The 16,580-nt window shown below is 48.6% G+C and overlaps 1 protein-coding gene across 1 annotated transcript in view; it reads left to right on the forward strand.

Moving 5' to 3' along the window:
* The first annotated feature begins 3,619 nt into the window (after positions 1–3,619).
* The window catches only part of Limd1 (LIM domain containing 1), a 55,040-nt gene continuing 42,079 nt past the window's right edge, over positions 3,620–16,580 (forward strand). The window contains exon 1 of the mRNA XM_055601675.1: positions 3,620–5,447. Within this exon, the coding sequence (XP_055457650.1) occupies positions 4,073–5,447 (1,375 nt within the window). The 5' untranslated portion in view covers positions 3,620–4,072. The remainder of the gene's footprint in view (positions 5,448–16,580) is intronic.

Genomic DNA, 16,580 nt, shown 5'->3' on the forward strand with positions numbered 1-16,580 from the left:
CTATGCATCATTAACATGCATGAACTATACTTTGGATCAAATATTTGGTTACAAGATAGTCAGTTAAGAGTTACAGGATTGCGGAGAAACAGGGATAATAATATGGCTTTTAGTTTGTATTTCTACAAGTTTGAGTCACCGATTAAGTTTTCTACCTGTAGGTGGCAACACCTGTAGATCCATTTTCTACTGTGAGTACCAATTTTTTCACCTTTTTTTTTTTTTGGTGGTGGTGTCACTGTCACATATCAGGTACTATTTTGAGTTCCTGGGGGAACAACAGTGAAGGAAACCATCAAAGAAAATGATTTGACATTTAGTGAGGAGGCTGATAAAAACAACCAACACAGAAAATGTTCCCTGTGTGTCAGGGAGAACTGTGATGGACAGGGGTGTTGGGAAGGGCTTGAATGGGACCTGGGCATTTTGTATCTTGGAAGAAAATGCCTACTCTTGGTATATTGTTCCTAGCTGGCCAAATGGGTCCTGGTTAGACACAACTCTCCCTCTCTCCAGTCCCTCCATGTGCTCAAATGAATGTGAACTAGAGATACACAGGCTATCATGGTGAACCCACTTTGGTGACTCCAGGTGGGGCTGGGCAGCTCAGAGGACCTTCCTGTCTTCTGGGTCACTTACACTCTCACCCCACAAGATGGCCAGTTTCCAAAAGGCACTTCCTATTTCACTGAAAAAATCTCAGCCATTAGAATGGCTTCCATTCTGTTCATAAGGTCTCAAAAATCACTAGCCTAAACACTGGCTAGTGTTTACTAGCCCATTGCTTGCTCAAAATCCTTCCTCTCTATTACCACGCATGACAGTGCGTGGGAGCTCAGGCCCCTGTCTCTTCGGGATGTCATGCCATATGATCCTCTTGCTTTCTCTTGATGCTTCTATTCATTGGATCATTCCTGTCAGCTTTGAAACAGACCGTACTATCTCCAACATGTTTTCAGTCTCTAATTTTTGGGGTGCTGATGTTCAAACTCTGGGCCTTGATGTGCTAGGCAAATAGTCTCCCACTGAGATAAATCTCCAGCCCTCTTTTTATTTTTAATTTTGAGACAGGGTCTTACTAAACTGTCTGTGCTAGCTTTCAATTTACTTTTTAGCCCAAGTAGGCCTTGGATGTATGACTCTCCTGCCTTACTCTCTTGAGTAACTGGGATCACACCACCAGATCGAACAGTATTTTGCTTTTTAAACAACTGATAGGCAAGAATGAATACATCTTTAAAAAATATCTACCCAGCCAGGTGTTGTGGCACACACCTGTAATCCCAGAACTTGGGAAGGCAGAGGCAGAGGCAGAGGCAGGCAGGTCTCTGTGAGTTGGAGGCCAGCCTGGTCTACAAAGCAAGTCCAGGACAGCCAAGGCTACACAGAGAAACCCTGTCTCGAAAAAAAAAAATCCACTCATTTATTCTTCCATCAATTTATCCCTTCATTTAATGTATGTGTGTGCTGTAGGAGTTGGAGCTACCATAGAGTTTTTGGAAATAAAACTCTAGTCATCAGGTCAACAAGTGCCTTTAGCTACTGACCCATCTCACTAGCCCTGAATACATCCTTGAAATATTAGTCAACAGAAGTTTCCAAGTGCGTGAATCAGACAAACGTGGCCTCCATTAAATAATTGTGACTGGGATTCTAAATGTTGTACACAGAATCAGAATTATCTTGGTCTCTTCAGTCCTGAACAGCAGCACTAAAGCAGTCTCAGCCTCCTGACCATTTTGAACATTGTGTGTGGCTGTTTTGTTCACGTGTGTGTCTGTGCATCACATGCACATCATGTCTAGAGAGACCAGAGACGGTGTTGGAGACGGTTGTGAGCACCATGTAGGTGTTGGGACTCAACCTCGGTCCTCTGAAATAGCAGCTAGGGCTCTTAACTACTGACCTGTCTCTCCAGCACTTCTGAGGATCACTCAAGCTGTTGTTATTACTGTCGTTTGGGGGATGGAATGCAGGCCCTCATGTACGCCCAGCAACTCTTCTACCGCTGGGTTGTAGCCCCAGGAACAGAATATTCTTTTAAAATAAAAATACTTACTTCTGGGCTGGAGAGTGGCTCAGCAGTTAAGAACCACACTGTTCTTATACAGGATTGGAGTTCAGTTCCCAGTGCTTACGTGGGTGTCACCTGCAATTCCAGTTCTGGGCTATCAGATTCTCTCTCTAGCCTCCAAAGACATTGCACTCACAAACACATATATACACATAATTAAAAAAAATAAATAAATCTTTAAAACCTAATTCTAGGATACTGCTTTATACTCACTCATCAAATTTTATTGTGTAAATAGTCTTCCCACCCAGGAATGCTGTTAAAATGCAGATTTGGGGTCAGTAGGTTGGGGCTAGAGCCTAGGACTCTTCTTTCTTTAGCAAATATCCTGGACATTCAGAGTCTACAGGTCAGTGAACCATTCTTTGTGTTTTTAGAATATAAACCCTTCCGAAAATACTATCTTACTTGTTCCTTGTCACAGTCCTGTAGAGATCCACCAACCAAATCCTGAGCATATTGTGTAAGGAAGTGGATAACTAACAGCTGGCAACCAAAAAGGACATGCAGAGGAACGGCTGAAGTTAGCCCTCCACATCCAGGGCTCCGCATCTGACCAACAAGAGTGAAAAATACTCAGAAAAAAAAAGTTTTTGTGCTGAACACGTACTGATTTTATTTTCTTGTCATGATTCCTGAAAGGGGGGAGGCAAGCTAACAGCTATTTGCATACTATTTACATCTTATTAGGTAGCTTGCAGGTTAGTGGCTTCAGCGTCAGCAGGAAATGAAGGGGTTTGTGGGGTGGTGGTTACTTCAAGGGGAGGTGATTTTAGCTGGGAAGGAAAGGAGAGCCACCAGAAGTTCATCAGCAGTCTCCAGGCAGGCACTAGAAGGTTCCCTCGGCCAAAGACCCTAAATCGGGAGGGTAGACGGGGCGGCCAAGCCTGAGTGCAGCAAGTGAAGGCACGTTTTCAAACTAAGTCGTGAATAAGCCCTGAGGGTTGAAGTTTACGACTGACAAGCCTAGGGTTTGTTTGAGATCACTCTGATGGCCGCGTGGGAAAGTAAACTATCACAGGTCATCTGGGAGCTGTGTAGGGTGTCCACGGCACCTTGGAGTGGTAAGGACCAGCTTGGGTTTCAAGAGACCCCTACGGGACGACAAGCCTCTCTGGGCACATGTAGGAGGTCCAACACCACTTTAATGACCCCGGCTCCCTTCTCTTTCTTTCAGAGGCTCTGGAAGGGCCTCCGATGCTTTGCTGGTTATGTGGACCTCTGGGGCGCTTGTCCTTTCTTGCCCCATCGTCTCTGTTAAAGAGAACCGGCCACGGCAACATCCTAGGTTTGCCGGAGTCGCGTGAGGGGACCCGCGGGAAACCCGGCGCGTCCTCGGCTCTCAGGAGGCGGCGGGAAGCTCCGCACAGTCGGGGGTCGGGCGAGGGCCGCCGCGGCGCGGCGTGCGCGTCTCGGCCTGCAGGGGGCGCCCGCCCGTCCCGCCCTCCACGCCTCCGCCCGCTCCCCCGCGCACCCGGGGCGGGCGCAGCGGCCAGCCAGCTCCGGCCGGACGAGTCGCGCGCTCACTTCCGCGTCCCGCCGCCGGCCGCCGCCATCGGACAATGGGCCGCGCGCCGCGGTGAGCTCTGCTGGAGCCGGCTGCCGGCCCCAGGCCAGCCTGATGCCCGGCAGGTCGGGTTGCCCGACGTGGATGTGAGTTTGCTGTTTCTGTTTCCGTTCTCTGTCTTCTTTGGTCTGTTTTTGGTTTTCTGGCTTGGAGAAGAGAACTTTTCTGAGCAGGTCGGGCACGGCCGAAGGCTACTCTGCCCCCACGTGGACGCTCCTCAGGGGAAAAGAAGTCTGGAAGTAAACTTAGCCCCGCTGGCCTGAAGGCCTCAACTTTGGCCGGACTGTAAGTTTTGGAGTCATGACCTTCTCGCTGGGCAGGTGGGAGTCGTTATCTGCCTCGGGCTGGACCTGAGCCGCGGCCAGCACACAGATCTCCCCACCCCATTCACGTCTTGTACCAGGGCTAGGCCCCGGACACTGATCTGCAACATGGATAAATATGATGACCTGGGCCTTGAGGCCAGTAAGTTCATCGAGGACCTGAACATGTATGAGGCCTCCAAGGATGGGCTCTTCCGGGTGGACAAGGGTGCTGGCAACAACCCTGAATTTGAGGAAACTCGAAGGGTATTCGCGACCAAGATGGCCAAAATCCACCTCCAGCAGCAGCAGCTCCTACAGGAGGAAGCCCTACCTAGGGCAGGCAGAAGCCCTGTCAACGGTGGGAGCCGTCAGGGTGTGAGCAGCAAGCTGGCTGCAGATGGTGCTGCCAAGCCCCCTCTAGCCGCGCCAACAGTGGCACCTGGATTCGCTACCACCACAGTGGCTGTGCAGCCCTCATACCCTTCTCAAGAGCAGAGGACCAGGCCATCTGCCCACGGTACAAGGCCTGGCAGTCAGAATTGTGGTTCCAGGGAGGGGCCTGTGAGTTCCCAGAGGCCTGCTTTCCGCGGTCTGGGTCCCTGTGAAGACCCTTCCTGCCTCACTCATGGGGACTATTATGACAATTTCTCTTTGGCAAGCCCACAGTGGGGCGATAAACCAGAAGTGCCCCCCAGCATGGGTCTGAGTGTAGGGAGTGGGTGGCCTGCTTGCCCAGGGAATGATTCCACATTGCCCAGGTCCTTGAGTGGGGACAGTCAGCCTTACCAGCCACAGCTCCCCATGTGCTCTGGCAAGTCTTTTGAAAGTGGCATTAGTGGCCAGGATGGTGGCATTGGTGGCCACAGCAATGAGAAGCCAACAGGCCTTTGGTCCACAGCCTCCTCTCAGCGCGTGAACCTCGGCTTTTCTTCCCTGAGCTTGGAGAATGGGGCCCCAGCTCAACCCAGGAGCCCCACGGTTTCGGCACCCCTGGTCCCTAGCAGCACCAGCCAAGGGGGTTGTCTGAGAAAGGATTCCGGTCTGGGATGTGAGGCTTCAGACAGGGTCTTCAAACCCACTGTGGATGCTCAGCCTTGGCTCCGGGATGGACCCAAGTCTTACCTCTCTGCTTCTGCTCCGTTATCCTCAACAACTGGCAAGGACGACAGTGTCCAGCCAGGTCTGACCCCTGGGCTAGGTCCTAAGCCTGGATGCGTGGAGTCTGGCTCCGGTCCCAAGCCCAGCCCCACCAGCCTTGTCCATCCCGTGATGACCACTCCGTCTGAGTTGTCTTGTAAAGAGAGTCCTCCCAGCTGGCCCACTGACAGTAGCCTGGGACCTGTGCTCCCAGAGAGCCCCACCCCCTCCAGGGTGAGGTTGCCCTGCCAGACCCCGGCACCAGCCCCTGAGCTTGGACCCTCCTCTGCCGAATTGAAATTAGAAGCCCTCACCCAGCGTCTGGAGAGAGAGATGGATGCTCACCCCAAAGCAGACTACTTCGGTAAGTGAGATGCTTTGGAGTTGCCCATGGTGAGGTGATGGTGCCTCCACCAGAATGTTATGGCTGATCTTGAAGTAGCCTGCTATTATTTTTTCCTTCCTCTTTCAACCGCTTCTGCGAGCGTAGAAACTTGAAAGCAGTTGTGGGCAGAAGTAGCCCTCATAGATGGGAGTTACCCATGTGTGCAGGGTGAAGCAGGGTGGAGCAGGGTGGGATTGCTCACAACTGCTCTCAAAAAAGGGAACTGAAGCCAGGTGGCGGTGGAGACTTTAATCCCAGCACTTGGGAGGCGGAGGCAGGAGGCTCTGGGAGTTGGAGGCCAGCCTAGTCTACAAATCAAACTCCAGGACAGCTGGGGCTACACAGAGAAATCCTGTCTTGAGAAACCAAAATGAAAAAAGAGGGAAATGATGTGACTTTGGGTTTCAAGGGTTCGAGGTACCATTTCAGGCCTCTTGCTGTGATTGACTTGAGCTGGACTTGACCTGGAGCGTTTTCCCCAGGGCCAGATATGTGGTCATTGTACTCTCGGTCACCATGTGTGTAAGTGTGTGGAATGTGTGGCTGCTGGACTTGTCTGCTGTTCAGTGTGGTGGTTCCGCAGGTAGACCTGGACCAGCATCTTCTCTTTGCCTAGACGCTGGTAACGAATGGAAATCTGTAGCCCCCCTTGGATCTGCTGCAGCAGGAAATCAGGGTAGGACCCAAGAAGAAGATTCTACAGATCACTAGAGCACTAGGTAGGGTGCCTCTTGACTCGGCCCATGCCCAGGTACCCACGGGTACCTGGCAAGCAGGTGATACCCACGGGTGTGGCCTGAAATAAGATGAAGATTGCTTTTTGAAGTTTATACTCAAACTTGCAGAATTTTGTTCTCTCTTCTAGAAAATCACAAACTCTTTACAGACTGCTGGCTTCAATTTTTTTTTCTCTGCATGGGATTGGAAACAACAAGAAAATAGCTGTATTCCTCTGATGAAAACAATTGCCCATCTTATGGGGGAGTGGCTTGGAAAGAAAGCCTGTGCTTAAGATCTATGGCTTTTTCATGTTTTTAATTTTTTTTATCTCCATTTTTGGTCTCTGAATAATGGGTTCATGATTTCTCCAAAGGCCTACCAAGTATCTTCATCAATAGAGGAGGACTGGGGGAGGGAAGGCCTTTTGAGGGAAAGATGTTGGCTTTCTCCCATTCTCTAAATAACCAAGTTTGTCCTGAGGCTACAAGAGGGTCAGGAGTCCAAGGAGCTGGGTATGGGCATATATGCAGTCTATAGCAGCACTGGTGTTTGCTCATGGTGAGCAGCGCTGGGAACTAGTGCTCATGACACTCAGCAATTAAAGAGTCATAACTGCTGTGAACTGGTTTCTTCTTGGACTTATTTTGTTATCCTATGTATATGAGTGGTTTTCTTTGTGTATGTATGTGCACCACGTGTGTGTCTGATGCTAGCAGAAGTCAGAAGAGGGCATCAGGTTGCCTGGGTCTGAAGTTACAGATGCTTATATGCCCCAATGTATATGATAGGAAATGGCCTCTGCAAGAGCAACAGGTGCTCTCAACTGCTGAGCTACCTCTCCAGCTCCTGGTTTATTTTTTAAAGCACAAAGTACCATCCTGCTGTGAACTATGCAATCTTGTTTGCAAAGCATGGCCTTGAAAAATAATATTTAGCTGGAGATGCAGTGGATCTTTTAATTTAAACTTATTTATTTATCTATTATTTGGTGTTTTGAGACAGGGTTTTTCTGTGTAGCCTTGGCTGTCCTGGACTTACTTTGTAGACCAGGCAGGCTAACCTTGAACTCAAAAAGATCCACCTGCCTCTGCCTTCCTGAGTGCTGGGATTAAAGGTGGGTGCTACCATTCCCAGCTCTTACTTAGTTTTTAACTCAAAGCTTGTGGAACAAAACGTTTATTCAGGGCAGCCAGTTTATGTTCATCCTTAAAGCAGTGCTATTGGCCCATACTGTTTATTCATTCAGCTTCCACCTTGTGTGGGCTGTGCCCTGGGCTTGGCCCTGGGAATACACAGTGGGTACAGCCAGCACAGTACAAGCAGCAGGAAGTGACCAAGTACTAGGGAGAGAAACATTAGAAATAGTCCTAAATAGAGAATTAGGGGTAAGCCTTGTCCTGTGGGTCCCATTTCTTGTTTTTGAATTGGGTCATAAAGTGAGATCTCAGCTGAGATGGCATTTAGGCAGAAGCTTGAAGGGAACAAGGGATGACAGGACCACTGTGTGCCCTTGCAAGGAAAGGGCTGAGTTTGTGGTGCTCATGCTGGGGGAGAGTCTGCTCTGTGGCTGCTTTCATGGCGGAGTGTCTTGTCTGTCTCCTCTGACTGGTCATGTGACACAAGAATTCCTTCCTTTAAGACTCAGCAGGCACGGTTTAACAGACCTTGTGCTTTCCTAGGCAGCACCTTCTTGCCTATAAAACCTGTTGACTAGGCCTATCCCCTTCCCTAGGTCCCATAGCGCTTGCAAGATTTACCTCCAGGTAGAATGGCACAGCACAAGGGGAGCTGAGGTGTTCTCCCACTGTCAGTCAGTAGAACTCTAGTCAGAAGCAGAGAAGAGTGATGCTTGGGTTGTTAGCCTAGGCAGGCCTTCAGCCAGACTGAAGGTCTGCAGTTAGCTTCTGACTCCTTTCCCTCCATGGCCGGTGAATGCTGTTGGATTCTGAAGATGCCTGGTCTCTGGTCATTTAATGGTTTTTAAATTTTTATTAATGGGGGAGGCGTGGGTGGGTACAGAAGAAAACTTGAAGGAATCAGTTCTCTCATTCTACCATGTGGATCCTGGGGGCAGGATTGGCATCAATGCCTTTGCCTTTTGAGCTATCTTGCTGGCCCTGGATTTTGGTTATTTGTTAGCTCAGCACTAAGGGTTACTTCTGGAACTTTGCATGGATTTTGTTGTGTATATGTGTGTGTCTTTTTTTTTTTTCTTTGCTATCATCTATCTATCTATCTATCTATCTATCTATCTATCTATCTATCTATCTATCTAGAGATAAGGTCTCACTCTATAGCTTAGCCTGTAGCTCTCAATGACCTTCCATTCACAGCTTCCTGAGTGCTGGACTATAGATGCCAGCTCCTGCACTGGCTTCTTTATGTGTCTAGAAAGGCTACATTTCCCCCCCACTCATCCCACTGTGCATCTGTGTTCTCTAGGACTCTCCTGTGGCTCTTTCTTGTCCATAAGGAAAAATGTAGTGACCATTTTTGGTTTCGATCTGACACCCAATGATTGTGTATATTTATGATGTAATGAGCATACCATTTCAGTACAGAGTACAGGAAGCAGGTAGGGCACCTGGCATTGTCACACCTCCTGTCCAGCCCTAGCCTATCCTCTCTGCACCCTACCCAGTCCCTGCTCTGCTCTGGTAACCACTGGTCTAGTCTCTGCTTCTTTGAGATCAACCCTTAAACTCTTAGGGCTGAATGACGTAGGTGGTATTCCTGTTTCTCTGCCTGATTTACTTCATTTCACATGGTGAAAGAAGCTGTTAAGGCTATGTCAGAGATGCTTTTGGGCTCCCAGATTCCACGGTGCTCAATGCTCCGGGGAGATACTGGTCTTTCACTGCAGCTCCTGTTCTCATGGAGCTGCTCATGCCACAGAGAGGAGCTGGAGAGTCAGGGTGACAAAGCCTTGTTTAGCTAGGCCCTGACTTTTCCTCCCCACTCTGGTCCTCTCCTCCCTTGGTAAGGAAAGGGGCCCAAATAAAACGCTCATCTCAGCCTGGCTTTCTTGGAAGCTAATCTGAGACTTTATTTTGCAGAGTGGTGCTCTTGGGGTCCACATCTGACCCCACAGGGAGGTAGCAAAGTCCAACATCATCCTGACCTGGCTTTTACACACAGGGGTCAGCCACTGGATGTGGGCTTCCCTGGGAGTAGGGTGACCTTGGATGAAGTGTCTTGGTGCAGCTGGGGCAGTCCCCCTGGTACTGAGGATAGGTGTAAGTTGCCTGCCAGTCTCACACTATCGTCTGAGGCACTGCTCCATCAGTGAAGCCCCACCCCAGCCCCACTTCTGGTGTTGGAAAGAACGGGTGACCTTGGCAACCCTGGTTCTGATAGTAGCTGCTCTCTGCTGAAGGCCAGGCATTGGGTTAATTGCTTGGGGACACCCCTGCCAGCTAATCCTCACATGGCACAGGTACCATTGTCCTCCCTTAGGGCAAAAAGGTTCAGTAATTTGCCCCAGACAGCCTTAGCTTTTTCTTCCGATGGGGGTCTAGTTGGTCTGCCCCCGCTGGGAGAAGGCTCTGCCCCTCTGCTAGGAATTTGAGTGAGGGTCTAAAGGTGAGAATACATAGGTTTCAGAGTCTCTTTTCCCCAGAAGTAGAGAATGGACCCTTCCCCACCTGCAGACTCAGAGAGACTGACTCTGTCTTCAACTTTTCAGTGCTTGACCCAGAGTCACGCAGACACCAAGGACACAAGATGTGATTTCCCCTGGGAATGGTTCGGCCTGGGCCCAGCAAGCCCCACTGGTTTCATTTTAGTGGCTATGTAGGAGGTGAATTGAGCAGTGTAAACAAGAAGCAGGCACAAGCTGTCCTGTTTGTTCCTCTGTGTGATATTTTTCTTGTTTTTCTTTCCTTTTTTGAGACAGGGTCTTATGTAGCCCAGGCTAGCCTTGAGCTCTCTATGTAGCTGAGGATGACCTTGGACTGTTGATGTTCCTGCCTCCACCTCCTGAGTGCTAGAATTACACACACACACACACACACACACACACACACACACACACCAATCTCTCTGTCTTATGACCTTTTAAACACATCTTATCTGACTTTGTTAGTGGCAGATATGAAGCATGGGGCTGAAATCCAGTCTAGGTGGAAATAATAGGCTAGATATGCAATAGAAGAGCATCTCCCGAATCCCAAATAAGGCAACTACTCACAGAACAGACATAACCTATCCTTAGCATGAGGTGACTATGGAGCACAGCATTCCCCTGAAGCCTCTGGAGTCATTACAGTCATTGTTGCTCTCTGGAATCCACAGCAGAAAGCATCTGATTTGAGAGTGTGGCATGACATGAAAAATGTGAAAACATATCCTAGGGTGTTTGGAGGTGAGGGAAAAATTCCATGGGTCATCTGAATGAAGTGAGGCCTTCGGATGGCCAGGAGTTGGTGACATTGGCACACAGAAAGCTCTGTTGCAGGCTCTGACGTGGGGAAGCGACAGAGGTGTCCTCTGTGTGGTCAGTGGTCAGGATGCAGACATTTTGGCCCTCTGCGTCTTCTGAAAGGCTGTGACTTCTCACCCACACTTCAGCCCTGTGCCTGCCAGCAGCAATATGATGGCATCTCCCTTCAGAAATGTCAGGGGTACATGACCAGGCAGCCTCCAGGCTTCACTTAGAGCTGCGTAACCCCCCCACCCCCCCCAACGCATAGGTATATTGGGCACCTGTGGCAGTCCCTGATGAGCCCTCTGCAAATGGCTGATTTGTTTGGGAAGGACACAGGGCTTAGAGTCCGGTCTGGCACCTGTGCTAAAGTCTGCACTTGTAAGGCCCTTGCTTACTCTGCAACCTCACTCCCACCCTCACTGGTGTTCCCCAACCTGCCCTGGCTGCTCCTAACAGATACCTGCCTGCTGATCACCTTTCAGGCAGCCTGGTTTTTCTGCAGACAGAGCACTAACTGACCAGGGTTCCTTACCACCAGCTGCCTGCCCTCATGCCTTCTCTCTGAGGTCCTCCCACTGCGTGGGAGGGCATATTCCTACTTTTTCCTTTGTGACCAGAAAAGAATACCACTTCCCCCATTTTCACGTTTCAGAGCATGAAGCTCATCTTTTAACATAACCATTCTTGCCAGAGCTTCTATTTGTTGCCTGCTTGCTGCTACCGAGGAAGCAGAACTGTGGAAAAGAGGTTGCACCTGGAAGTCAGAAGCCAGGTGTTCTGGACTTATGCTCCAGCAGCCAGGGGCTGATGACAGGCAAGTCCTCGTCTCTGTTGAGTGTCTTGTTCAGGGCCAGAAGCCTTGAGGTGTGGCACTGGGTTTGATCAACATCTGGATTTTAGCTGGTCAGTCAACAGAGTCTGAGCAATAGCATTCGTCCTTGCTGACAGTGGGAACCACCTGAAGAAATCTGGATTTGGATTCCTAGATCCATTTCCTTTCCAAACTGCTACTCAATTAGTAGAAGCTTTGTTTTTAGTTACATTTTCCATGACAAGTAGCAGCCATTTTTACTTTATATATTCTGGAAAACACAATTATTTTTGGTTTTTTTTTGAGACAGGCTCTCACTATGTGTCTCTGGCTGGCCTAGAACTCACTGTGTAGATCAGGCTGGCCTTGAACTCACAGAGATACACCTGTCTTTGCCTCTAGAGTGCTGGGATTAAAGCAGTGGTTCTCAACCTTCCTAATGCTGTGACCCTTTAATACAGTTCTTCATGTTGTGGTAACCCCCCCCAACCATAAAACTTTCATTGCTACTTTATAACTGTAATTTTGCTATTGTTATGAATCATAATGTAAATATCTGATATTCGACCCCTTTGACCCACAGGTTGAGAACTAGTGGATCAAAGGAATTAGCCACTACCACCGGCTGGAAAAACAATTAAAAAGTGTGGGGGGATTACACACCTATAATCTCAGTATTTTGTAAGAGCATTACTCTAAGTTCAAGACCAGCCTGGGCTACATCACGAGACCTTGCCTAAACAAACAAACAAATAAATAAATAAGTAAATGAATAAAAACAGCACAATTAAAAGTGCATTAGCTGTCACCCAGATGGCTTAGTGGATACGAATGCTTGCTGCCATCCCTAATGACCCACATAGTGGAAATGGAGAGCTGACTCACATAAATTGTCTTTGCACCTTCATATACATGCTGTGATATGAGCAAGTGTGTGTGTGTCTGTACATATTAATTAAATAATTATTAAAAAGCAAACAAAAAGAACTGCTTTAGAAAGAACTCGGAGTTTATCTTAAGAATAGTCCTTGGTTCAGGAACAACTGGGCCACAAGTTTGTGATACTTGCTGTCTTTTTTTTTTTTTTTTTTTACTGGCATATCCCTGGCCACCTCCCTAGATGCCTATGGCATTCTAGACAGTGCTGGGCCTGAGTAAATCCTGTGGTCCTGGGTAATGGCCTGGAGCCTCACACTGTCTACGCTGGTCTTCCCTTCTGTGTCCCAGTGCCTCCCAGTGGATTGGGCTGTAGAAATGGAAGGTGCTTGTTGGGGTGGGGGAGGACTGGGCTGTTTCACTGAGCTGCACACTTCGCAGTTACATAAAATTCGTCAGGAGGTTACTTTTCATGGCATTGTACATGTATTGCTTTTTAACTCTCTGCAACCCTCCCGCCCCCCCCACAGATGGGGAAAGTGAGGCACACAGGAGTTCAGTAATCTGCTTAGCCCACTGACCCAGCAGCTCTGCTGGGCCTGGATGCTGAGCTGCAGACCTTGACCTCCATCCAGTGTTCCTGGAAGTTCAAGGGCTTTCTGAACAAAATGCTTACTGGAGCCCCCCTCTTCACTGGCGCCCACACTGCCTAGAGCATCTGGATCTTTGTCTTGTAGCCCTGACCAGCATCTATGTCCTCTCCTGCCCAGGAGCCTGTTCCTCAGGAGTGCCTCCCTACCATGCTGTGATGGGGCCCCCAGTACAGGGAACATGGTACCCAATGCCCTGCCCGACTGCTCTTGTTCCACTCAGGCATGTGGGCCATGACGAGACCACACCGCTGGGAGTGCTTAGGTGACCTCCCAGATCACTGGAGGCAGAGCTGCAGTGTGCTAGCCCACACTTTCTTGGAAGCATTCTGTATACTCGTTTCCAGGCAGTGTCCAGAGGGACATGAACCAGACTTAGATGAAACTCTGCTGAGTATATCTAGCAAACAACAGAAGCTTTACCCTGAAACAAAACAGGTCTCCAGAATTTCCAAAGCAGGAAGCATTGGCCAGGGAATATTTATATCTACTCCAGAGTTTGTTTTTCATTTTATCCCTCATGGGGAAACCAGCTGAACATGGGATCAGAGAATCATGCTGTGGAAGAGTTTCTACTTGACCATTTCAAGTAGATGACTTTAAGGCCCACAGCTGAGTTATTTTTAGGTTTTATAAGCTTTGAGTGTAGACTTGATCAAGTTCCTCCTTTGTATTTCCTGCTCTGTGTTGACTTATCTCTGTCTTGGTAGGGGGAGAACAGATTACTCTTGCTTATTGGAGATTTATACATATCAGGAGCCTGTTGCACATAGAAAGTTCTGGAAGCCATGATGCTGCTTGTCTTTTAAGTGTTGAGAGTTATAGTGACCAAGGTCCTTGAGGACCTAGTGGACTACCCACTCCACCACACAGACCCTGAGTCAGGGGTGACTGCATTACAGCAGCCCTGTGCTGCAAAACAGGTGGTGACCATTTCAGACAATGTCAGGAGTGGATTTGCTTCTGGTGCCTTCTGACCTTAACTGCAGCTTCCCCTTTCTCCTGAGCCTCCAGGCTTTCCTTTTTAGCAGGGTGGGACCATGTTGCCTTGCATAAATGGTCAGGGCACACCCTGAGGTTTTTGATTCTGCTGAAGTCTCTTACTCTTCTTCCACCGGTTTGTAATGCTTCCTGATGACTCAGTACAGTGGTGATTTTAGAAAGAGCTGGACCTCAGGGGCAGCGGTGGCTGGCTCCACAGAGTTTGCTGACAGCTGTCCCTGGTATTAACCAACTGCTTGGGGAGCAGGATCAGAGTGTGCTGCTTGTGGACTGTGTGAGCTTGAGCATTCTGCTTCCATTTTCTGCCCTTAGATTGCTCAACTTATGGGGACTAAATGACCTGAGGTTCTTAGGCTGTGAGGGTTTTTCCTGCTTTGACTAGGAGGACATTTCCATCTCTGAGAAAGACAGTGGCTTAGGCACTCTTCAGATGATGATGGTATGTGTGTGTGTGCATTGTTGGTTAACTTGGACAAAATTTTCTTTAGACACTGTGTGTGTGTATACATATATATTCATCCCTTGGGATGGAGGAGCAAGTGTATGAGCTTGAGAACTTTCCCTTCTGCTTACAGAGAAGCCAGTTAACAGTGTGGCGGCCTGCTAGGGAAGGTGTGAGACGTGCATACAGTGCTCCGATGAATTTGCTTATAGCCATGAAATCACACAGCGTGTGGGGCTCCTTGTGAAGTGTGTTGTGTTTGTTTTGGCTCTGATCAGGCTCACGTCACTGGCTGACGTACCAGGAGTCACATCTCTCACTTCTGGTTCCTTGGAGTGTCCTTCGGATGGTTGATATCTCATAGTGAGGCATTGCATTCTCAAGAGACTTTGGGGATAAGCCAAGAGTCCTACAGTGAACTGGGAGATAGGGATGGGGTGAAGTGGAGAGCAGTTGAAGGGCCTCTCATGCTACCCTAAGGTGCTCTTTGTATCACCTCCAAAGTCTCCCAGCAGCCCAGGCCAGGTCCCTAAGACTATGTGGGGGTTGGCTATCCAGAACAGATGTGACAGAAAGTAATTTCTGAAGACTGCTCTAGGGAGAAAGATTGGCTCAGGATGTGAGGTGACTGGACAGAGGAAGAAGTCAAGGAATCTACAGGCAGCTTAGGCAGTCACACAGGGTGGGGGTAGGACAGCTTCCTCCTGGTCCTTTGGAGAATCCCTCAGATCCCCCAGGGACAAGCTCAGGCAGATTAGGGTGAAGCAGAGCTACATGATGGCTGGAACATGTGGTCCTCTCTGAAGAGACATTCCTATTACACCAAGTCAGGCTTGGATCTGTTTGTGGGAATGCAGACTCTCCCAAGCGTGTGGGTCTTGCATCTGTCTGCTCTGCTGCTTCTGATTTCCCATAAGTAAAGTGAGCATCTAGTTGTAGGCTAGTGTAGTGTAAGTCTGAGCTATCCAGCATGGAAACTGAGGACAGGTAGCTGTTAAGCATATCACAAGGTGGCTTGTCTGAGCTGAGATGTGCTTTAGGCATGACATGTACCCTGGGGTTTGAAGATCTGGTGCAAAGGAAGAGTACTTATTGGGACTTCTTTATGAGCTGGTTGTGGGTGGTGCTGTTTTCAAACTCTGCCTCATTTGGGGTTGCTTAAGCCTCTACCTCCCTTCCAACTCTCTGACCCTCTGTGGGAGAGAAAGAAGGTTAATGGGGAGAGGGGCTGTAGTTCTCTTTGGCTGCTTCCTGCCTTTTAGGGTCTTTGTTTTAGAATAACTTCTCGTCAAACTGCATCAACAGCAACCAGGAACAGCAGAGGGGAGCATCAGCAGCCTTCTTCCTTCTCAGAGTCCCCTCTCTCTGTGCTCTGGCCTTTGTGCCCTCTCATAGTCCTCAGGATTACACTATCTGCAGCTGGCAAAGCCCCTTTCAGAGCCCACATGAGGCAAATAGTTTGCTGCTGTGGACAGTCTCACACCTGGCATTAAAAGAAAAACACATTTACAGCAATATAACTGAGTTTTTAATGACAACAAAACTTCCACTACAGGTTGTGGTGACTCATACCTGTGATCCCAGCACTTGGGAGATAGAAACAGGAAAATAACAGAGTTAAAAGGTCAGTTTGGGCTCAATCTGCTGTCAAATTGTGTGTGTGTGTGTGTGTGTGTGTGTGTGTGTGTGTGTGTGTGTGTATTCTATGTTAAAGTGACTCTGTTAAAGTGAGGCTTTTGGACATGACAGGCTAAGCAAAATGTTATTGAAAATAGTTTCACTCTTAAGTGTGGCTGTTTGAAAATGTGAGGTCATACCTAGCCTGTCTCAAATTTTGAAGCACTCAGAACAGAATATGGCAGATAGAGTGGATTCCTTGCTGTTTAAGATGCATTCCTGTATTTTTAAAAGTACCAAAGCATTGTTATCCCGCCTGAAAGATGATGCCGATTGATGTGTTAAAGATTTCAGGGTTGCCACCCACCTCACAGCCAAGAAGGCTGTGCACAGAGGCATTCAGATGGTGCCTCCCAGAGTGTGTTCCCTGGGGAAAGGTATAGAAGTATAGAAGGTCTGAAGCTGCTGCCTGCACAGAGGAGCATGGAGTAGTGGTGATTACAGCACAGATAACTTGCTGGTTCTTTAAATGTTCTCTTCTGTTTAGTGAGTGAAAGCAGAGCACCTA

This window comes from Psammomys obesus, unplaced genomic scaffold, assembly GCF_907164565.1.
Source record: "Psammomys obesus unplaced genomic scaffold, mPsaObe1.curated_primary_1811, whole genome shotgun sequence".
Taxonomy (NCBI): Eukaryota; Metazoa; Chordata; class Mammalia; order Rodentia; family Muridae; genus Psammomys; species Psammomys obesus.